General features: G+C 40.1%; 1 protein-coding gene and 1 long non-coding RNA gene across 2 annotated transcripts in view; one reads left to right on the top strand and one right to left on the bottom strand.

The window, feature by feature from the left end:
* The window catches only part of OGDH (oxoglutarate dehydrogenase), a gene marked incomplete in the record, with an annotated part of 44,329 nt that overhangs the window by 15,229 nt on the left and 5,807 nt on the right, over window positions 1-23,293 (top strand). The window contains 16 exon segments of the mRNA XM_015826820.1: window positions 1,028-1,130; window positions 5,411-5,455; window positions 8,115-8,230; window positions 10,975-11,129; window positions 12,466-12,612; window positions 12,946-13,036; window positions 13,645-13,824; window positions 14,024-14,152; window positions 16,200-16,379; window positions 17,540-17,692; window positions 18,758-18,860; window positions 19,271-19,399; window positions 20,032-20,182; window positions 21,694-21,821; window positions 21,938-22,116; window positions 22,874-22,945. Coding sequence (XP_015682306.1) covers window positions 1,028-1,130; window positions 5,411-5,455; window positions 8,115-8,230; window positions 10,975-11,129; window positions 12,466-12,612; window positions 12,946-13,036; window positions 13,645-13,824; window positions 14,024-14,152; window positions 16,200-16,379; window positions 17,540-17,692; window positions 18,758-18,860; window positions 19,271-19,399; window positions 20,032-20,182; window positions 21,694-21,821; window positions 21,938-22,116; window positions 22,874-22,945 — 2,061 coding nt within the window.
* LOC107297457 lies at window positions 779-10,990 on the bottom strand. The gene is made up of 4 exons (XR_001549126.1): window positions 10,887-10,990; window positions 8,098-8,261; window positions 3,376-3,481; window positions 779-903 (listed from the first exon to the last, which is right to left on the bottom strand). It is a non-coding gene; the product is annotated as an uncharacterized LOC107297457 (long non-coding RNA).

Here is a 23,293-nt window from a genome sequence, read left to right as displayed (position 1 = left end):
CCTTTATAAAGCATTTAATCTCTATAATTAATGACTTGTTATGATGAGCAGGAGCAAAAAAAAAATTGGAACTTAATAGAGTAGTGATAATCTTTCTGGGTAAGTCTTTCTGCCCTTGAGACCATTCTTAATCCTAGATGGGACATTCCATTGCTGTCAAGAAACAGGAATATAGATCCCTGTTCCATAAGCATCTTTTAGAAACAATTTCTCCTGTGTGTGTGTGTGTGTCTGTCTGTATTCAGATGTTCACATCCGTTTGGACTATGTATCTATGTATAGAAATTAGCCACTGGACAAAGGAGATTGATTTTCCAAGTCCTTCATATTGCTAAGAGAATTGGGCTTGGAAAGATACATTTATGGCCCCAATTATTCAGCGGTCTATTTGCAACTTACAAATGCATTGCTTGTAGCAATAGACTATATGTTGATTATTCTAATAAAATATAGTTATTATTTCATGAAACTTTTATGTAAAATTGTATATATGTGTGCATGTATATATATATATATCCTTTTGTTAGTTTTTTCTTATCTTTTTTCCCCAGTTTAATTAAAAAAATGAAGGGAAATTTTAAAGTACTGAGTCACAAGAATGTTACTAAATACATCACACTTTTTTGACTTCAAGGAAAAAAATACTTTAATATCTGAATGCAAGCTACCTTTTCATACATTCTTAACTCTGTTGAAATACATCCGCGTGGATTTGGATAAATTCAGTACTTGCAGAACTCCTGCAAACGGGAAGGGTGATTGTTACCCAACTTCATGACTAATTTTGTTGTTGTTTCTAGGTCAGGGGTCACCACATTGCCAAGCTTGATCCTCTCGGCATTAGTTGTGTAAATTTTGATGATTCGACAGTAACTGATTCGCCAAACATTGGTGAGAATTATTCTGCAAGTTAAATTGAATACAACGTTTTAACTTTTATACTCCTTTCCTTTCCGCCCCTCTTTCCCCTCCATTTCCCTCTTTTTTTGGTTTCCACTATCCTTTTCATTTCTGGCCCATTTCATAGATCCGAGGGCATCATGTAGCCCAGCTCGACCCCTTGGGCATCTTGGATGCTGATCTGGACTCTTCCGTTCCAGCCGATATTATCAGTTCCGCAGACAAACTGGGTGAGGGCTCCAAAAAAGCAGCTAGTGCCGCATTGCTTGGGCTCCCTCTCTCACTTTCACAGCTTCTAGATAGATTGCTTCACTAAATTTGAAGGGAAAGGTCTTAAGTTTCCTTCCTAATGATCACTTAAAAAAAAAAAAAAGGAACAGTGGCAGCGTTGATCTGTCCCTAGTCACTTACCGTTGTAACTTCATATAATTACATCCCCTGGTTCGAGACACCTTGTGGTCTCCTCCTGACCTAGTCCTTGTGATTTGGAGACCAGCTATCAGAAGGTGTGACTAGCAACTGTGAACACTCTGCCACTCCAAGAAAACGAGTGTAATTAGAGTGACGGACACATAAGCATCCCTTGAACTGTATTTTGATGGTCAACAGAGCTCTTGTTTGGCGCTCTGGTGACTTCTCAGAGCTCCGTACTTGATGGCTGCTGTAGGAGGGAGTGAGGAAAGAGGCAACTCTCTGGATGCCTTCAGATCAATGCATGATTTAGGGCCAGCTGCACAGCTAAGAAAACACACATACACACTTTCAACTTTGACTAATGACTCCCATCAGTGATCATGATAAGGAAGCTTTGGAATGCATTCCCACTTCTAATCAAAAGACTGAAATGATACAGATCCTTGGCTGGAGAGGTGCATGTGTGGTTCTCAGGTGAGGGTGCACTTGCTGAGCAATACTTGGAATTTGGTTTTCCGGTAGAGCTCCCGGGGTTTGTTAATTCTGGCCGCCATTTTTCCCTTCAGGATAGGGCCAGTTGTGGTGGCTGAGCTCTACTGATCCGCTGGTGCTTTCCACAGGTTAATCAACCTGGCTCTGCCAATGCTTCTAAGTAGCATGCTTCTAACTTAGAATAGAGTAACAATAATGACAACTAACCCCTTTCGAGACTAAACTTTGATTAGAGTATTTGTGCATGTAAAATAAACGGTGTGAATTGACGGTGTGTACCGGTTAGATGGTGTATGTGCGTATCAGTGTGTGTGTTGGTGAAATGGAAAGCGTTTAAGAAAGCCAGAGTTGGTTGAAAGATGGGCTGGTATATAAATGTTTTTAATAAATAAGATTAACTAACACAGCAATGTAACTTTGGTGAATATCTAAGAACACACTAAGTGCAGTTCACTTTACTAAATCTCCACTCTGAAGTTATTGCCCCGTGTACATTAAGCTGGACTCCTAAACCCAGATGGTTGTACCAGGCCCTAACCGATCCCCAGTATTGAGTGGGTGGGTGTGTTTGTGTGTGTGTGTGCTGTGGAATTCCTTCCACATTTCACAAAGATTAAAGATTCACTTTAGGCAGACATAACTATTTTAAGTTAAAGGAGTGCACTGGAATGATGGTGGCTTCTGAACTCTGTGTGTGTGTGTGTGTGTGTGTGTGTGTGTAATGGACATTTCAAGTGGTTTCATCTGTGAATTATCTTTGTCTTCTGTCAAATCTATTGAATGGTTGAAATTGTCATATGAATATTTTAGTAAAATGTAGACACTATTAGAATTTTTGTCTGAATAAAAATTAAACATTAATGTAGGAGATGATTTAAGAAATGTAAGGGTTGTATTTTATTTATTTTACCAGTGTATTATAGAAAAATATATTGTATAAAATATAAATAAATAGCAGGGGCTCCGTGCATAGTAATTATTGTCAGCCCTATAAGATAGGCCAGACTAAGAAAGCAACACCATGTTGATCAGTACTGCTTTTGCTATAACAACTATAATAACAGGATCCTGCAAGCCTGAATATAGTTCCTCCTCCATCTCTTTATCTCCGTGTGAACCTGGGAAGGGCTTCTCTTAGCCGTTTTCTCAAGTTGCACTCTTGACCAGGCTCAAACCCCTTTTATGTCATCGTTGCCTTGAAAGCAATTCTTCCTCCTGTCCTTCTAGGCCAGGGGTGTCAAACTGCCAGCCTGCGGGCCGGTTGCATCATACAGAGGCCGCGCCCACCCCAGCTCCAACAATGCAAAAAAAGTTGCGATACATTGCGACACGTGACATGATGTGGCGAGTTTGACACCTGTGTTCTAGGCCATTCTCTGTCCTTTACATCATTCCACTACCACATATTTATAAATTAAGATAAATTCTTTGCTTGAAACCATATGTGCATATTCAGAACAGGAAAATTGTATGAAAGGTGGATGCCATTCATAATAGGTAGGTAGGTAAGTAGGTAGCTGATAGATATATACTGTAGTTCAGAAAGACTTAGATAAGGATTGCTCTTACCTCTTAACTCTGAAGCAGCTGATATTGTTGATTGAAGAGATGTGCAACTTCTTTGAAACTAGCATCTTGGTCCAGAGTTTTAGAATGAAAGCTAACTTTGCATTATCTGAAAGCAATGGGCAAAATTATATTCATATTAAGTGTTTCACCTTTGACCCTTTTCCACACTTTATTTTCATTTTAATGTGAAAGAGCATTGTCTAGCCAGAACACCCTCCAGATATATGGATTTCCGCAACCCGGAATTCTCCAGGCAGCACAGTGATTGTGCAGGATTCTAGGAATCAAATTCCAACCTATCTGAAGAATGCCAAATTGAGGATAAAGTAGTCCGTAGCTTCAGAACAAATCAGAACTTGTTACAACAAAGTTAAATGTAATTGTCCCTGCTCTTACCACGAGTAATGGATTGAGAGTTGAAGTGATACTTGGGAGAAGGTGAAGAAGACACAGCCAAGTTAGCAGGAAGATCCAGAGGCCTCTGAAATTCTCTGCTTCTAAATGCAGAATTTAAGACTTCGGGGCCATGCCACAAAAACTAAGGTTCCAAATGTGGCATACAATTATTTTGATGAATCATAACTTAAGGTCCTTTCACCATTTTATAAAGATTATTCTATTCCTGTGATACGTGCTTTGGGAGAGTTATTCTTAGGAAACTCCTCACTGCCCCATCTTTTAAAATCTCAGTCATATTAATTTAAAAGGGGTTTCAGGGCTTCAACCTTTTGGCTTCTTCTGTTAAAGACAATGTAGAATGCATAATACTGCAAGTCATCCATTCTAGGATTCCATATACGCTTATTCAAAAACCACATAATTAACTGAATCGTTCTGGAACGGAAATGTCATATCTCCAGCATAGTGGTGAAAGGACGGTGTCAGGATGAGATATGCATTGGACAAAAGGCAACTGCTATGCATCACCATATCCTTTTCTTAAAACACGTAATAGGATCTTTGTCCTAAGCTCAAGAAACACCAAGAGCAAAATAAAAGCTTACCGTATCCTAATAACTGATATACGTTATATCTGATATTAAAGCTTACAACCCTGGTAGTTGTTGAATCTTTTCATCTATTCATTTGACCAGCACTTTTTAAATGCAGATTTGTAGAATTTAAAACATCTTGGGGGAGGGAGGGAAGAATTCTACAGTTTTAACTGTGTTATTATGAAGATCCCCCCATGGAGATGCAGAAAGCAATGTATTAAATTTGCAGGCTACATCCAGTAAAGTAATTGTTGAAGATCTTGTCTGACAGAATTGCATTCCCTCTTGTGCAGAGACCATCTGGAAGAGTAATATTTCCATATATTTACAGAGTCAAAGATATAAACTTGTTCTCAGCTGAACTGTATTTCTCACTTATATAAACAAATTATAGATCAGAATAGGAAAACTAGAATTGTCCTTGCATAGAAGGTGGACTGAGGGTTCAGATACGTAAACAAGACTGTAACTTTTCCTAACCTTTGTTGCTTTTCAGTTCAATCTGTAGCACAGGATACGGTAGCGTAAAGTGTGTGCATCCTATGCTATCCTCTGCCTTGCCAGTGCAGCGATTTATAAAATCTTAAATCACAACAATCTCACGGTAGAATGGGTACAAGATTCTGTAACACGCGTTCACTTGTGATTTTTTTTTGACCAGAAACTTGTCCTTTAATGTTTAGGATTTTTTTCCCCCATTCGCATAAGCAATGACGTCCCAAACATGTAACTTAACTGCCATGATCTGTCTGGTGTAACTGTTGTGCTTATTCTATTTTCTCTGCGGTCAATATGGCTGGTTCTGAAAGATTCTTCAGATTTTCTCCTGGCATACAGTCATCTTCCATTCTAACCCCCTTTTCTTTGGTGACTTGTTTTTTTTTTTTAACTGTGTTATGTGCGGATACTGTTTTTTAAAAGCTTACTTTCTCTTTTTTTGCAACTACTTTCTCAGTTCTTTGGAATTTAAAAAGAGACTAACTTTGACTCAGTTTCTCTGTCTTCTCCTTTCTGCACCCGACCTTTCCCTCCCTCCCCAGATCTTGCTGTATTCAAGGAGCGGCTGAGAGTGCTAACAGTAGGAGGTATGCAAATAATGAGCCTTTAACCATTCTGGAGCTTAGGACTCTCTGAATAGTTGACTCTGGGCATGTACAGTGTAGGTAAAGTTACAACTTGCCCCATTTTGCAGCAGTGTTTTTTGGTCTTTCGTCTTTTCCCCCGTCAGAATCGCTTTCAGTGTTCAGTGGAGAGATGTGTGTGATCAAAGCGCTTCATCAGTCACGCTCCTCAGTTATGTTCCCTTTCCATTGGGTTCAGCGTGGTAGCTATTTTTTTCTCTTTATTTGCTTTCTGTTTGCTTGTTTTGGAATACTTCAGGAAGCTTTGTTGTGCTTTAACACATTGGTCTCTGCTAAAATGTAATCTGTTAACTGGATGTTCATCAGCACGCGTATAAAATTGGTTGAGGTGTATGTATTAGCTGGGTTTTGTGTTATTTTGTTGCGTGGTATTTATTTTCGTTGTGCAGAAAGTTCTTTGTGGATAGTGAAATTTAGGGTGTGGATGTTCATTAACTGCATCTGCATTGCTAAAAGAAAATAATAAGTGCCATCTTTTTGTAAGCCTGCTCTGAGGTTTGTTTGTTTTTTTTTCAGAATAGCTGAGCACTTTAATCGCAAACTTCTAGCTGAAAATGTGTATTTTTTTAATCCAATGATTGAAAGGAACAATGTCGAAAAGCAGTTCAGCAGTTCTTGCAATTGCTGCATGCCTAACACTGTACGGTGTTGAGAAAATTCTCTATTTCTTGTGCAGATTTGATGCCTATAATAAATAACTCTTCCAATCACAATGCACAATAAAAATAATTGTATTTTGGCCTAAGAATGAGAATGACTTTTGGCTTTTTCAGGCCAAGTATCTATCAATATGATTATTACAGTAGATGTCTATCTCATATTTTATTCAGGAGTCCTAAGTAGCTGAATAAAGATTTGGACCCAAAATGGCCTATTTTAAAAACAAGCCATGCTCTGCTTAAGATACTGAATTAACCAGCCAACCATTCTTTCTCTACAGTATACCTATCACATTTGTCTCATATTTTCTTTGCCATCATTCTGCATCTTTGATGGCTGCTGAGGGGTATAAAGGACTAAACATCGTAGCCAAACAATGTCAAAACAAGAATGGAGGGGTCTTTTCTTCATATTAGCCGTATATAGAAGATCATAAAATTTATTTTTCCTGTTTCAAAGAGATCTTGTTAAAAAGTGAGAAGAATGGAATCGCCTCCTAAACAATATTTCTCCAAGCATTGAGGTCCATTGAATCCCTCTGCATTTGATGCATGGCTGGTAGATATCTGGGGGGGGGGGAGTCTTGATATAGCAACCAAGGTATAGAATTTGCTGCCTATAGGAGTCCTATGCCACTCCCAGCAATCCTGTAGCTTTGCTAGCCTTCTTCTGGTTGTTGCTTTCCCCCCCCCCCATCAGGAATTTGGCCTTTATATGATTTTGGCCTTTTATATAATCTTTTTTTCTAGGTTCCTTAGTATTTTGTGATAACTTCGTTATTCTGTTAGATTTGTTCCAAATAGTTTTGGGTTTGGCATTTAGTTGAAGTGAAAGGTGAGGAATAATTTCAAAACAGACATTATAATAATAATAATAATAATAATAAAGTTGGAAGGGACCTTGGAGGTCATCTAGTCCAACCCCCTGCTCAGGCAGGAAACCCTACACCATTTCGGACAAATGGCTGTCCAGTCTCTTCTTAAAAACTTCCAGTGTTGGAGCATTCACCGCTTCTGGAGGCAGGCTGTTCCACTGGTTAATTGTTCTCACTGTCAGGAAGTTTCTCCTTAGTTCTTGTCTATGCTATATCTTGTCTATGCTAGTTGCCTCTTTTCATTAGGCTGCCGTACAGAACTGGCACTTCTGAAAGTTTCCATTACTATCATCTTTCCAGCTTTCAAAGCTATCTGATCATCAGCTGCAGAACTATTTTTAATTATTCCAGCAGCTGATGCAAAAATATGCTAATGCTAGTCCTGTTATAGTCGAGCTAGACAATCATATATAGTAGATGTGGGAAGGAATGTTTGATAATAGCTGTTTTAAGAGAATTGTTGAGAAATGCCTTGAAGATGCCCAGAAGTCGAAATGTTTGTGGAGCTTGTGGAAAGAGTTTTGCTTATACAGAGACCACCTCAGTATGAAATCCTTGTTCCTGGTAGTGACCTATTCAGGAGAGTCCTCTGCAGAATCCTGTATCATCCTGCGGCTTTTCATCCTTTTGGTTCTGGGAAATTGGTCCTTTTAACTCTTCATTTCCTGCTTCAGTTTATTTTAATTTTGAATATGTGGTGGCACTATGTGTTTGCTGTACTTGTAACCCCTTATGTTCTACAAATGTATGTGTGGAGGTCTAAATTTCTCGTTAATCATTTCCCCCCCTGGGTTTAATTACCAATTTTCATGGCAAGTATATTTCTCACGTTCATATACGGTGTGACTTTTATACTTCTTTTGTTCTCACTTTTATCTGTCCAGTTTTTTTAATTCCTGCTTGTGTTTTATTCACACAAACCTCCTTCATGCTTACTTTGTGCTGCTTTTCTTGTCCTCCCCCTCCCCCCGTCCCTACCAAAAACCTGGTTCCTGTGTCACGACTGTCTTGAACTGAACACCTTCCCCAATCCTCCTTTGCCTTCTGCTACCTGTGAAAATCCTGCAGGGTTTTATGGCCTAGATGAATCCGACCTGGACAAAGTCTTTCACTTGCCAACTACGACTTTCATTGGAGGAAATGAGTCCGCTCTTCCTCTTCGGGAAATCATCCGCCGTTTGGAGGTAAGGAAGCCAGCTAAGCATTTGGGGGTTCCTGTGGATGTAAACAATCCAGTAAAATAATAAGGGATCGTGTAATAATAATAATAATAATAATAATAATAATGATGATGATGATGATGATGATGATGATGATGATGATGATGATGAATAATTTTCTAGTGACTAGAAAAAAAAATCAAAAGAATATGCCAGCACTGCAACCTGGCATAATATAGGACAGTGATGGCGAACCTTTTAGAGTCTGAGTGCCCAAACTGCAACCCAAAACCCACTTATGCATCATCGGGTGCCGGGTGGGTGTGGCCCATTGCTGGGCGTGGCCCATTGGGTAGGCGTGGCCCATTGGCTGGGCATGGCTGCGGTGGTAACGGCAGACTGGGTGGGACTAAAAAGTTCAATCAATCAATTCCAGCTTTGCAAGATCTTTTTTTTCCCGCGAGAAGTTGAAATTGACTGATTGAACCTTTTTTTTTTTGTACACGGCAGTGGCGGCCTAAAGTGAAAAAGGTTTTATAAAACCCAGCTGAAGGCCTAGGAGTGGGGCGACAGCACGCGTGCCCACAGAGAGGGCTCTGCGTGCCGCCTCTGGCACCCGTGCCATAGGTCCGCCACCACTGATATAGGAGGAAGATTGTTCTGTAACAGGGGTCTTCAAACTTGGCAACTTTAAGACTTGTGGACTTCAACTCCCAGAATTCCTCAGCTAGCCTTGACTGGCTGAGGAATTCTGGGAGTTGAAGTCCACAAGTCTTAAAGTTGCCAAGTTTGAAAGACCCCCTGTTATGTAGGGTGGACATCATCACAGAGAAGACCTGTTACAGAGGAGACAAGGTTTTATACGAACAAAAGAATCTTTTAGCTTATGGAAACTTGATGGTTAATGGTTCAGAACAAGCGCTGCCATGTATAATCTTAAACCCATGAATCTACTTTAGGGAAAGAAATTGTGAGGCTACTTGAGATCCATTATCAAATTAGGTAGCATGTTTGTACAACATTCTGCTGCGTAATTAACCATGGTTTACCAAATGAGCCCGATTGCCTGAATTCTTAAACACTGGACTATACATGGGCTGAACTAACTGGCTTTCCTATGACTCTGAAATACAAATAGCCCAAACCCCATTTTAGCCCTTACGTTGTGCAAGCCCAGCCACTATTTTAGAAATCTGTAAAAGAAAAAACTATAATGTGGCTTCCCCGTACCCTGATCTAGTGAGTTCTCTATTCTAAAAAAGGATGCATTGTGGGGAAAATGCGCACATATGAAAGTTTAAAATGGTCATTTCCAAAGGAAGCACTTCCTTTGTTTCCTGGCAGTCACACAATTTCCTTTGACAATAATGGATGACTCTGCTTAAAAAAAAAAAGCTGTTGCTGAACTCTAAAAAAAACTGAAACGGAGGAAATGGAATTGGAAAGCAATAAATAAATAAATCTCAAGGTCATTGTAACTCCTATAAGGACTCTGTTGTAATTGCCTTATGTAGAAACGAAATTTCATTAGCAAGAGCTTTTTCCCTGGCCCAGCTTCCCATTTATTCTGGGTTTGGGAGTTGTTCTCCTCTCCCCTGATCAGCCAGCTTCTAATTTCTATCTTTTATTAAGTAGCACTACTTTCCGATGAAGGGAATAGCTCTCTCTGTTCCCTGCTCATGTTCTCAGCGTCACGACTCTGGCTAAAAATAATTCCCAGCAAGGTTATTTAAATGCCATTTCTTGCCAAACGTTCTCTGTTTCTCTGTTTGTAATCCCTCTATTCCACCCCTGCCTGGCACAGTTACTATTTTCAGTTACCTGAAGTGTGAATTCAGCTGTATTCAAATTCCTGACTTTAAGAAGCACTTTGATTTTAGCAAGTATTCAGATTATAGAGCGCACTGGAGAGCAGGACTGTGCTTGCTTTGAAAATCATTAAAAAAAGAGAGGTGCTTTGGAAAACATGGAAATATTCTGCCTTTTTAAAGCAACTACAACTTTTGTTCAGCTTCCTCATAAGCTTGAAAACAGACAAGGCCATTCTCATTAACATGCAGCTTCTTTAATAAGTCAGCCCCTTAAAGCAACCAAGTTCTTTTCAGGCAATGTTTTGCTAGAAAAAAATTACTAAAGGAAAAGAAACACATTTCTTTGTAAAGAAATGCCACAGTCATGCTCCCACACATTTCAAACCATCTCTTTTTACCAGTGTCTCATGTAAACCGGACATACTCCAAAGCATTTCAATATTTCTGTGCAGCAGCGTGTTGCATTATGTAAATCCATAGCTGACAATATTTTCCTAGGAAAATTGTCTGCTACAACTGATCTTTGACACTTAGTGGTGCCCTGATGTCCACTGTTAATTGAAGATCTTAGAAATAACGAACTTTTCATTTTATAACTAAGTGCAACTTTTTGTTTTATAATTGAATAGAACTGTGCAGTCTTTGGTTGCCAAATCTCAATTGTTTACATTTTTCAGGAATAATGTAATGTCTAACTAGCGCGTTATTTGTTGGATTTGATTTGTCAGCGCTTGGACTGAAATCCTAGTTTATCTGAAACTCCATTAACTGGCTTAGACTTTCCGGATTGACTTAATCATCACAGTATGCTTGTGTTCTTAACTTGGTTTTTAGAAAGAGGAAAACTTATGAATAAGATTAAGACTTACCGGTAGCTCGTATAAAGTAAGCTCTTAATTTGGGCTTGGAGATGGCTGGATCTTCTGCTCCAACTTGCATCCTTCCTTTCTTTAACAGATGGCTTACTGTCAGCACATTGGAGTAGAATTCATGTTTATTAATGATCTTGAACAATGTCAGTGGATAAGGCAGAAATTTGAAACGCCTGGTGTCATGCAATTCTCCAGTGAGGAGAAACGCACCCTGCTGGCCAGACTAGTGCGTTCAACCAGGTATTTCCTTTTCATCAACTTGCATAATTACCATTGGTTGGAGTTTAGTAGTAGAAGAATTATGTTCAGTTTTAAGCTTTCCTAGTTTCATATTTCATAGACACAGTCAAGGACATAACACCTTCAGTAAACTGAGATGGAAACGTTCTATCCTAGCCATATGGACCTAGTTATTTGCAAGACCGCCTCCTACCAAACACCTCCCTTCGACCAGTCCGCTCCCACAGAGAGGGCCTCCTTAGGGTGCCGTCGGCCAGACAATGCCGGCTGGCGACCCCCAGGGGGAGAGCCTTCTCTGTGGCAGCTCCTGCCCTCTGGAATGACCTACCCCCCCGACCTACGTACAGTTGCGGACCTGCGCCTTTTTCGCCGAGCCCTGAAGGCCCATCTATTCCGTGCGGCCGGCCTGGCGTAGTTTGGATTGTGTTTTAGTGGGGTTTTGTATGGGGTGTTTTTAGAACAGGCCTGTTATTTAATTCGATTTTAGCACAGAAACTATTTATTTATTATTGTGGTTTTTAGTATCGCCTGTTCACCGCCCTGAGTCCCGTAAGGGAGATAGGGCGGTATATAAATTTAATAAATAAATAATAAATAAATATTTATAACCCCACAAAGTGTCAGTAGTGGCTTTTGTGAAAGCCTGTATCTCATGGAAAAAGTTCTCCGTAGATGTTTAGACTGCAGCTTCCATCACTCTCGAAACAGTGGCTAACCTTTCAATTGGCAATGTAGAACTGCTCTTGCCTAACAAGGAAAGATGGGTAACTGTTGGGAAACTGCCAACTAGGCTGGAAGGAGGGGTCAAGCGAGAGCCTAGCTTGGAGTCATTGTGCAGCCACAAGTGCCATAAGCTTGACTTCTTCTAAGATCCATGAAGCCTATTTGGTCATTCCAGAGTAAGTCATACAGGCTGGTAAGATTCTTGTAATGTGTGGCAAACAATAGTTAATGGCTTTGGCTATACATAAGAAACCATGTTTATTTGCACCTGACAATAGCAGCATTTGTTGAAGTAGTCATCCAGACCATTATGCATTCAGGAGAGCAAATGGTGGTTAGTTTTTCTCCTGATAGGTAACACTTGGGGCAGGGGCAGGAAAAGGGACAGCAGAGAATCCAATATTCATCATCTCCAAGTTTCCACATTTCATTCTATAAGGGCAGCAGCACTTCCCAGCCTTGCTCCTGAGATGCAGTAAGGTAGACCATAAGAGCAATAAGATTTATATACACATACTCTCCTTCTAAGGACAGGAAGGATGCACATTAGCATGGCTCTGCAGAAGAGCCCAGAGACTCATACAGATTATGTGACAGCATCTCTGTTTTCCAGGTTTGAGGAGTTCCTGCACAGAAAGTGGTCTTCTGAGAAACGGTTTGGTTTGGAAGGCTGTGAGGTTCTGATCCCTGCGTTAAAGACAATAATTGACAAGTCAAGTGAGAAAGGAGTGGATTATGTTATCATGGGAATGCCTCACAGGTAAAGTTGTCCTTGGAGGAAACTGGTTGTAGAGAGTGAGGCTATCAAGAGAGTGTATGCCGAATGTCAACCTGCCGTTCAGTCATTCTGAGTTGGATTCTTCCTGCGACCCATTTTTATGATTTTGCTCTTTTTTTCAGTCCCAAAGGCCCACTTTTTTCAAATGTTGATGTGACATAGAATTGCCATAAAGAGGAATACAGATTAGTCATTGAAGCCTTGGTTAAGTCAAATGTATTTGATTTCATTCGTTAATCAAAATTATTATTTCTCCTTTAGCAGACTGAATGTATTCCATGTACCATCTCACTAAATATGATTTTGGTTTTCTAGAGGGCGTCTGAATGTCCTTGCCAATGTTATCAGAAAGGAGTTGGAGCAAATTTTCTGCCAGTTTGATTCTAAGCTAGAAGCTGCAGATGAAGTGAGTTCAATTTTTATTCGGATTATATATTTCACTTGACAGGAACTTCCTTCATATTAGTTAATAACTACTGCATTTAGTCTTGAAGACAATGGCAACATCTGTGTTTGCCACTGAAACAAGTTGGGTGTGATCTCAACAATGTGTCGTAACATTTTTCTAGTTTCTCAGTTTTCCAGTTGTTTTCAAGATAGCTCTTGAATGCCAGGAATGAGGTTCCCGTGGCATAAAAGTGCTTTCATGTCAGCTTGAGCTTAAGGGGTGAATCCTGATGACTTAAAGAAACCGCTGGCTGCAAAAATAATGAAAATGTGCAATTTCTGGCAACGATTACTATGCCAGTCACAGACTGAGTAACCGCTATTCTGTGCATCTTAATCCAGCTAGATTTATCTTGCTAAACCCTATCAATATTATACAAAGTGAACACCAGTATTAGGAGTTCAAGTAGCAGCCCCACTACTGTCTTAATTCTGATTTGAATTTCAGACTCTGTTGTGAAGGATCTGTGTTCATTTTCTTCTAAATTCCAGAGTAGCCATCTTGAAGCTCTAAAAACTCACAGAAAAAGAATGTATCCCCCCCCTAATATTATTCTCTTTTTTCAGGGTTCAGGGGATGTAAAGTACCACTTAGGAATGTATCACCGAAGGATTAACCGTGTCACTGACAGAACCATCACTCTTTCACTGGTTGCAAATCCTTCTCATTTGGAAGCTGCTGATCCTGTTGTTCAGGGCAAAACAAAGGCAGAACAATTTTACTGTGGGGACACTGAAGGAAAGAAAGTAAGCTGGCTCATATAAGACAGCATCTCCTTTGTGCTTTCCTTTGCTGTTTTGTACATGTGGGTGTCCAAGGGAAGAGATGCTTTTTCCGTTTTGTTTTTACAGTGACAATGTTGTGGGTCGCTTCCTTTTTCAGCCACTTTGACACCTAATGCTCCAAAGTTATTAACACATTTTTAATTTGTTCTGGTCTAAAAAGGTGATGTCAATCCTTTTGCATGGAGATGCTGCTTTTGCTGGTCAGGGAATCGTTTACGAGACTTTCCATTTGAGCGACCTGCCTTCCTATACAACATATGGGACAGTTCACGTGGTGGTGAACAATCAGGTAAAATATGTATTCTTTTGTTACCATATCAGATTCTCTTAAGTTAAATTTTACCAAGAACAAGCAACAGATAAGGAGCTGTTTTATCGTTTGCATTCTTAGTTGAACTTTAAAGGTAGTGTTTTGGTTAAGCTTATTTACTTTGAAGTGATTGAAGAGTTGATAGAGAATCAAAACTGAAGCAATCCCAACTCAGTTTTTAAACTTGTCAGATGAAGACTGATTTCCTGATGGTTAACCAAGAATTTGGAATGTCCCACGCACGTTTCTTGCTTTCTGATTGGACAGGGAAACTTAATACCAATGATTATGAAACTAAGGGATAGGTCTGTACATTACGCTGCTTTCATGAGCATCTGATGATATTGATGGCTAATAAAAACCTCTTGAAGGGAACAATTTCGTTTGTGGTCAGAGCAATTTGAGGAGATGGAACTTATGGAATTTGGACCCTACTACTGTATATACATTTAACAGCCACCCCTATCTGAAACTTAGATATGAAATAAAGGTCTTGTGTCTTGTATTGCAAAATTCTTATTATTCCTTTTCTTGTTTTTCCTTAGTGAGGCCCTGTTGTTATTTGCATGGGACATAACCTTTGCATGGTAGTTCTTGAGAAACTTCCCTTCAGTTCTATCTTGAAGCTCTATTTATATGAAGAGCCTTTTGGAGCAGAAAAGCAGTGGTCTTGGGCTTCTCTCTTTTAACCTACAGCTTCTCTGAATAGATTGTAGGAAAGAACAGCTTTAGGGTTTGAGGACATTCACGACTGTTTGAATCAGAATGAAGTTGCCCAAACAGACGTGTGAATACCAAATTGCTAGTCTCGGGAGACTACAAGCATAGAACTAGCAACAAATGAAACAAAAAAATAGAATACTGCTTGATTAGCATTGACTCACTAAAACAGAAAAGGATCCTGGATATTATTAGGAAAGAGATTATTGCTCAGAAGTACTTGACCTTAGCTTATTATCTTTTCAAAACGTTTGACTGGTTTGGACGTAACCGGAAGAACTGATAATACAACTGATGAACCGGGTATCTGCTAGAAATAAGCTTGTCACATCTAGCTATTCTGCAATGCACACCAATGTAATTAAGGCTACTTTAATATTTTTTTTTCCTTTTCCAGAAAGAATGGTTAACTTTTTTTTTTTTAGAATTGCCCGCAAAATTAGACTTTTCATAGAGTACATCTCTTGACTCCTATGACTCAGCCGAAGTGCTCTTTTAATCTTCTGACTATTCTTGGCAGATTCTATGGAGATTCTCAGTCATCCAGGTCATGGTTGCCCCAAAAGTGCTTTTTCAGGAGGCAACTGGACTTTCTTATTTTTCTTCAAAGACGTTTCGCTTCTCATCTAAGAAGATTCTTCAGCTGCAACTGGATGGTGGGGAATGGAAAGATTTACATTCCTTGCAGACTACAGGAACCATTTGCACTTCAGTTTAAGATGCAGACAACACAAACTCTTCCCCAACAGCCTGCCCCTGTCTTCAACAGTGAAGGGACACAAGGCAGAAAACATCCTGCAGACAAGAAGGCTCCACACACATTTGTACTACTCAGGTGACCCTGAGAACACAGGTAAACCTCCAAATGACCTCAATGACTCTCTAAAAGAATGCAAATGACCAGCTGTCTGCAAGGAATATAAATCCTTCCATTCCCCACCATCCAGTCAGAGCTGAAGAAGCTTCTTGGATGAGAAGCGAAACGTCTTCAAAGAAAAACAAGAAAGTCCATTTGCCTCCTGAAAAATACACCTTTGGGATTGGCAGAACCAAGATTGGAGAAATTATCTTTTCAAACCCATGCCTCATATTACAAACTTAGTATTTTTATATATACGCATCATCCTTAGGAAGGATTATTCCACAAAAGTCGTTTGGAAATACTTTTCTGACTCCTTCGATATTTAATTAACTTTTTCATTTATCATCTAAAGAATTTTGAGGTAGTGATGATGTATTAAGTCCTCATACGGTCTGTATTACCTTCATCGTTATTTTTTAAAAATGGCTTCTGTTGTCATCTCAGATTGGATTCACGACCGATCCTCGTATGGCCCGTTCTTCCCCATACCCAACAGATGTGGCTCGTGTGGTTAACGCACCCATTTTCCATGTCAATGCTGATGATCCAGAGGCTGTGGTGTATGTGTGCAATGTGGCAGCTGAATGGAGAAGTACTTTCCACAAAGATGTAGTTGTGGATCTGGTAGGTAGTACTGATCCTTCTGACATACTGATAAATTTAGTTGGGACTGTATAATAGGTTACTTAAGGAATTTCAAAAAAAAATTATGGTATACAGAATAACAGAATTGGAAGAGATTTTGGAGGTCTTCTTGCTCAAGCAGGAAACCCTATTACCATTTATACAAGCAGGAAACTCTATACCATAATGTAAATTATCATTTATACCCTATACATGCTGAAAATTTATAAGTAAATGATAATAAATGTTCCTTTGTTGTTTAACTTCTTTAATTGATGAAGGAATGTTTTGATTGATAAGTGATGAAAAACACGAATAACTCTGTGAATTTGTGTGCCTTGATAATATGTTGGCTAAAGATGGGAAATTACTGAAGAAAGTTTAACATGAGCAACTGCTAGCAGAAAGATGGTGGGTAATATTTTCCTAAAAGCAAAAAAAAAATAGTTAGATATGTACGGGCTTCTGTGGACTTTATTATATAGAAATGATGGCTGTCAAGAGGCATGTCAAGACAAATTGAATGTGCGTTGAATGGAGTGGAAATGGAGGAACTGAGAAATATCTGTGGCAAAACCAGAAGAGATAGACTCTAGAATAAATTATCTCTAAATGAATGCATCAGTTAAAAAGAAATAATGCTAAAATGGGTTAGTCACATAGAATTCATGAAGGTTAAGCTGCAGAACAAATATATAGTGGAAGAATTAATTGGTTGAGAGGAACGCTAAGAAAGTTGTGACTGGATGCAGATCATTAGATCCTCAAAAAGAAGTGATTAAGTTTAAAAAGCAAAAATCAGAATGTGAAATGGTATATCGACACGTTGAAAACAAGGATAGTTTAGAGCTGGAGCTTTGCATAAGTATTTATATAAGTCAATAAATAATAGCTTGCCCTACTCAGCCGTATCCACCACTCCTTTGAGGATCATTTTCGAAGGGCTTTGTGGAATGATGGAAAGAGAAGATTATGTAGAATGTAAAAAAATCCAGATTTTACTCTCTATTTCTGCTCATTTGCCGTCACTTTACACCCATGCTTGTCCTCAACCAAGCATTTCCTTCTCATTACTAAGCTTGAAAACTTTAATTTGGGAAGATGAATTGTTTAGGTCAAGAATAAATATACAGGATTGTTTTCCCTTTCAAACGTGCTAGGTGTGCTACAGGCGAAATGGGCACAATGAGATGGACGAGCCGATGTTCACTCAGCCATTGATGTACAAGCAGATCCGAAAACAGAAGGCCGTGCTACAGAAGTATGCTGAGACCCTGATTTCACAAGGAGTAGTAAATCAACCAGAATACGAGGTACTTTCATTTATGGCTTAACAATCGTTCTGTAGATCGGCCATGCTTCATCTCGATACTCCTCATCCCATCGTGGTACCAAGCATTTCATAATTTCAGAGGCTTTGGGCATTTTATAAATATTATAATACATGACACCATACAGGAACATTCAGACCACATCTGGGATTAGTCAAATAATCTCTCATTTTCCCATGGCAACTGATAACATTTCTCCGTTACTGTGTAGCTTATTGAAACTTGTTTAATCTGATACATGCAATTATGTATGGCATATATGAACTGGCTTGTTATACAATTGTCCCTTTCAGAGAACCAACTGTACTGGCTTTGAAAACAACTTTTCGTAAATAGGGACACGTTTGCCTCAGCAGAAGCTCTGGCTTTAGTATAGACAAAATAAAACCTGATACTCCCAGCCCAGTACATAAATTACAGTGATTTGCTACTACCAGTTTTGCTTGAGAAATGTGTTATAATGCTAAGAAGGTATTTGTTTAGACCAGACATGTCAAACACAAGGCCCGGGGGCCGGATGTGGGCCGCGAAGTGGTTTCATGTGGGCCGCAAAGCCATCCTGGAAACAGTGAGGGAACGGCCCCCTCTGCCTTGGCCCTGGCCCAGGCCGGCCGGGAGCCAATGTACAATTCTGTGGTGACCATCTATGCTGAAATGCATTCAGTCTTAGCTCCATAAGCCTCCCCCCTGCATGGTCTGAGAGGAACAGCGAGGCTGCTCCAGTGGACCATGTCTTGGCACTTGCCCTGGTCCCACCCCCTTCTGCAAGAGACCCTCAGATCTGTCCCACTCCTGCCCAGGCCCCCACAGGCACTCTTTGATGCGAATGATGTAGAGCTGGCCACGCCCACCCAGTAAGCCACACCCACTCCATCCATGCCCACCCAGTAGGCCGCACCCACCCTGGCTACACCCACCTGGCCCCCTGAGGGCAACCGCAATGCTGATGCGGCCCTCAATGAAATTGAGTTTAACACCCCTGGTTTAGACTGAAGTGTTGGTAATATTTGTTCTTGGGCTCACCTCTACATTCCTTTTGTCTTCCAGGAGGAAATTTCCAAGTATGACAAAATCTGTGAAGAGGCTCATGCAAGGTCCAAGGATGAAAAAATCCTTCATATCAAGCATTGGTTAGACTCTCCATGGCCTGGTAAGTTACTCTCTGCTTGCTAACGGCCATGGATTAAAAAAAAAAAAAAGTTCTTGGCCAATAGATTGCACTTGCAATTTCTGGCACAAGGATGAGTTGTCCTTGCCTAGAACTCTCAGTTCTGAAAATTCTGCACAAGGATCATAGGAGGTAGTCAGCATTATTAATCAACGAAATGTGCTTGCATTAAACTAAGAGGCACTTGAGGAAGAACTTCTGTTCTTCTCCTGGATGCTCTGGCAGGATGATCCAGCAGTTTAATTGGACCGGGTTTATTTGCCAGATACCTTCTCAGAAGAAATTGGGCAGTGAGGAACATCTTTTTAAAGGAACTGTTTTATCAGCTGGAGCTTGCTCCTCCTGTAAATGTCTTCCTTGCCTCTTTTTATGTCCTCTTCTTAAATGTTCAGGTTTCTTCACCCTGGATGGCCAACCTCGGAGCATGACCTGTCCTTCTACCGGCTTGACTGAAGAAGATTTGGGCCATATAGGAAAAGTGGCCAGCTCAGTTCCTGTTGAAAATTTTACCATTCATGGGGGTATGGTTTTCTATATCTTTTTCCCCTTGAATTTTACGTTTTAATGATTTCTGTAGAAGATGCAACGTCTTACTTGCATGGTGGGGTCTTTTGCAGAGCTTCCTTGAAGCCTCTCTTAAATAGATGTTCAGAATTCATGGAGCAATCAGTACTTTGCTTCTGTTTTGCATGTTCTAATGATATCTAACAGGATTCCATGCATTGTATATATCCTAGTACATTTGGGCCTACCTCATAGCCAATCCAAGCTGTCAGCAAATTAAGATGAAAATAGATTCTGCTTCAGAGCTTAATCGTTCAGTCTTAGTCTTTGTTCTTTTTCTACATTTGCTCTTAGTCTTTGCTCTTTTTCTACATGTTGGTGCTTGGATTTATAGCTGCCTTAAAACCTGAGCACCCTCCAGACATGTGCATTTCAGGTCCTAGAGTTCCACAGCCAGCATGGCTACTGCTGTGGATCCTGGAATTGTAGTACATACATCTGAAGGGTACTCCAGTTACGGAAGTGATCAGCAATGCCATATTCTTCACTGTGTGTGAAGAACAGACTTTCAGAGCATCTGTAAATGCATCTCTACACTTTGGGAAATGCTGCCATAAAGCAGATTGAAGATTATTATCTTTCTCTAAAGGTTTAAGCAGGATTCTAAAAACACGAGGAGAGATGGTTGCCAATAGGACTGTAGACTGGGCCTTAGCAGAGTATATGGCATTTGGCTCTCTTCTTAAAGAAGGAATCCATATTCGGCTGAGTGGACAAGATGTTGAAAGAGGAACATTCAGGTAAATTGTGTTGACTGTACATGGGTGGTCTTTCTTTAACCATTGCAGGACTTTGGTGAAAGTCCATAATATTTGGGGGCAAATGCAAAATGTCAAGATAGCATTATCCCCAGCTTAGGCCAGGGGATGTACCTTTGTATTTCTCTTCTGGGACCAAATCAAGCTGGTGCAAATGTCCTCCTATATAGGAAACAAAATTTGATGTAGGTATCTAGCAGATCTAAGAAGAGTAAACAAATTGGTCAGGAACATATCTTTGAAGAAACATGATGGGGTCTAAGTGGATATCAGTATCCAAATAAACCAAGGAAAGGAAAATGCAGAAGCGTCATTTTTTTTTCTTATTGCTTTAGGAATGACAAAAAGCTGCCAATAAGAATTCCAGTTACCAAACCTGCAAGAGTAAAGTGTATTTTGATCCAATATGCGTATACTTGGTATATAACCGAGTAATCATCTCAATCCTCACTGCAGACAAATGTGTTTGAGACCCAGCAGGGGACTTGAAATATGTTCCTAAGAAATTGGAGTAGAACTCTTTCTAGAGGATCAAGGGAATTGCATATTTAACTGAATACACTTGCATGCAGCTGGGATGAATCAGGCCCCTTTAGGATAGAAAATGATTGCACAGTGACGGTGGCTGGGCATTTTGTACTACATATTCTCTGTGCGTTGTGCTTGAGATTGTGGCATGGAAAACTATGCCTACATATTTAAACAATTCACCCCGCTCGATGGAATGATTATTTAGAGTCCAGATATGATGGCGTTTCACAAAGACCATCACTTTTTGTAGTTCATTTCCAGAGTTTCAGAAACGCAATAATTGGCCAAAACGTGGAGCAACCATCATAGGCCTGTGAGGGAAATTAATGCTACATTATCCGCATATGATAAATAACAGAATAACAGAGTTGGAAGGGACCTTGGAGGTCTTCTAGTCCAACCCCCTGCTCAAGCAGGAGACCCTATACCATTTCAGACCAGTGACTGTCCAGTCTCTTCTTAAAAACCTCCAGTAGAATTGAAATATGTTTCTTGGGTACTTTTCGTGAGTGATGAGAGAAGTCATTGATCATGGCAACTAGTGCATTAATATAATAATTAAACAACAATGGAGCAAGAATACAGTCTTGTCTGAATCCCCCATTAACAGGAGTCTCACTGGTATAGTGTTCTTTGGAGGTTTTATCTAACTTTTGTGGGGGTTTGATTATAGAGATTACAATATGATTACTAGTCACAGCCTTCTGTTTACAGAAGAGTTTTGCAATTTGCACTACAGATTGAGCCTAGAAATCAGATTCAAAGCTGCTTTGAAGTCTATAACAGCTGTATAGAGCAGGGGTCTTCAGACTTGGCCCTTTTATGACTTGTGGACTTCAACTCCCAGAATTCCTCAGCCAGGCACGTTTGAAGACCCCTGGTATAGAGTGAGGCCCATGGTTTGAAGGGGTACTTTTCAGCTAGGAATTTGAGTAAGTATTTTCACTTGTGTTTTTCTCCAGCCATCGGCACCATATCTTGCACGACCAGAATGTTGACAAGAGAACCTGTATTCCCATGAATCATCTGTGGCCAAATCAAGCTCCTTATACCGTCTGCAATAGTTCTCTCTCAGAATATGGAGTCCTTGGTATGTCCTTTCCTTACTAAAACATAAAGGAGTCGTGTAAACTGTTGATTTTTAAGTCTGTCCCTCACTGATAATCTTCCTTCCCAAAAACAAGCTTTCCATTTCTATCAATGCAGGATTTGAGCTCGGCTTTGCTATGGCTAGTCCCAATGCTTTGGTGGTTTGGGAAGCTCAGTTTGGCGACTTCCACAATACAGCTCAGTGTATAATCGACCAGTTCATCTGCTCTGGGCAGGCCAAGTGGGTGAGGCAGAACGGCATTGTACTTCTTCTTCCCCATGGCATGGAGGGCATGGTAAGGAAAGCACGTGTGTTGTTTTCTAAAAGGTCTCCTTTTAGCTGCCTTATAGGTGGATTTAGACTTAATATCTATATTTAGACTGTGTTAAATTAGATCCTCCATATCGATCATTTCCCTGCATTGAAAAGTCTTGCGTAGGTTGAGGTATTCAAATGCATTAAAGGTTGTGTCTGTATAACGAAGTTGAAAATGAGAAGCAATATTAACTTTTGTTCCAATATCATGTTCTAACGCAGTGTTTCTCAACCTTGACCATTTTAAGGCATGTGGACTTCAACTCCCAGAATTCCACAGCCAGCATTGCTGACTGTGGAATTCTGGGAGTTGAAGTCCACATAGCTTAAAATGGTCAAGGTTGAGAAACACTGTAATCTAACAGAACATTGGGAAAATGCCTACTAGTGTATATTAGAATTTGGGGTTTTGGATTTGGCTTTATTTCTTTATTATTATTTTTACATCTACTTTTTCTCTGAGTATCTCTAGGCATCATACCTTTGCTGATTCCTCATTTACACTGCAGCAGTGTAGAGCAAGCTAAGGGGAAATAGCGGGTCCAAAGTCACCCACCTAATTCCATTATCAAGAGAGGACGTGAACATGATTCTCCCTGCTTCCTATCCACTTACTTTAACCCTTGTTCTACAGTATAGCAACTCTCTTTCTAGAAGAAATGTTCAGTTTTGCCTCCGTGGCCTGTTTAGCCAAGGAAAAGCCATTACTCAAGAAAGTCTCCCATATCTGTTTGCAGGGCCCTGAGCATTCTTCTGCTCGACCAGAACGATTCTTACAAATGTGCAATGACGATCCAGATGTCTTCCCGGTGAGTTGACTGTGAGTCCACGTGGGCCACCCTTTTGTTCTGTCCACCTGTCCCTTGGCCACAGTTCTAAGAAGGCCGAGAAGAATTTCTGGCAAGATCCGCCCAGGATCAGCTTGTTGTAAACCGAACGGCTCGTCCACGTGTCCCTGGACGCTCCGTAATCACCTCGGTGCTTTACTTCAGGGCAGGCAATCTGAGATAGCAATACTAGAGAGGCCTCCAATCCAATCTCCAACCTCTTTCAAAGTGTCACGGATTTTGCTCGCAGTTTGAGACGGGCAATACAAGAATTTATTTATTTATTTATTTATTTATTTATTTATTTATTTATTTATTTATTTATTTATT

This window comes from Protobothrops mucrosquamatus, unplaced genomic scaffold (genome assembly GCF_001527695.2).
Source record: "Protobothrops mucrosquamatus isolate PMUCROS unplaced genomic scaffold, P.Mucros_1.0 scaffold3318, whole genome shotgun sequence".
Lineage (NCBI taxonomy): Eukaryota > Metazoa > Chordata > Lepidosauria > Squamata > Viperidae > Protobothrops > Protobothrops mucrosquamatus.
The sequence above is the reverse complement of the archived record's forward strand: the minus strand, read 5'-3'. Positions and strand labels throughout refer to the sequence as shown.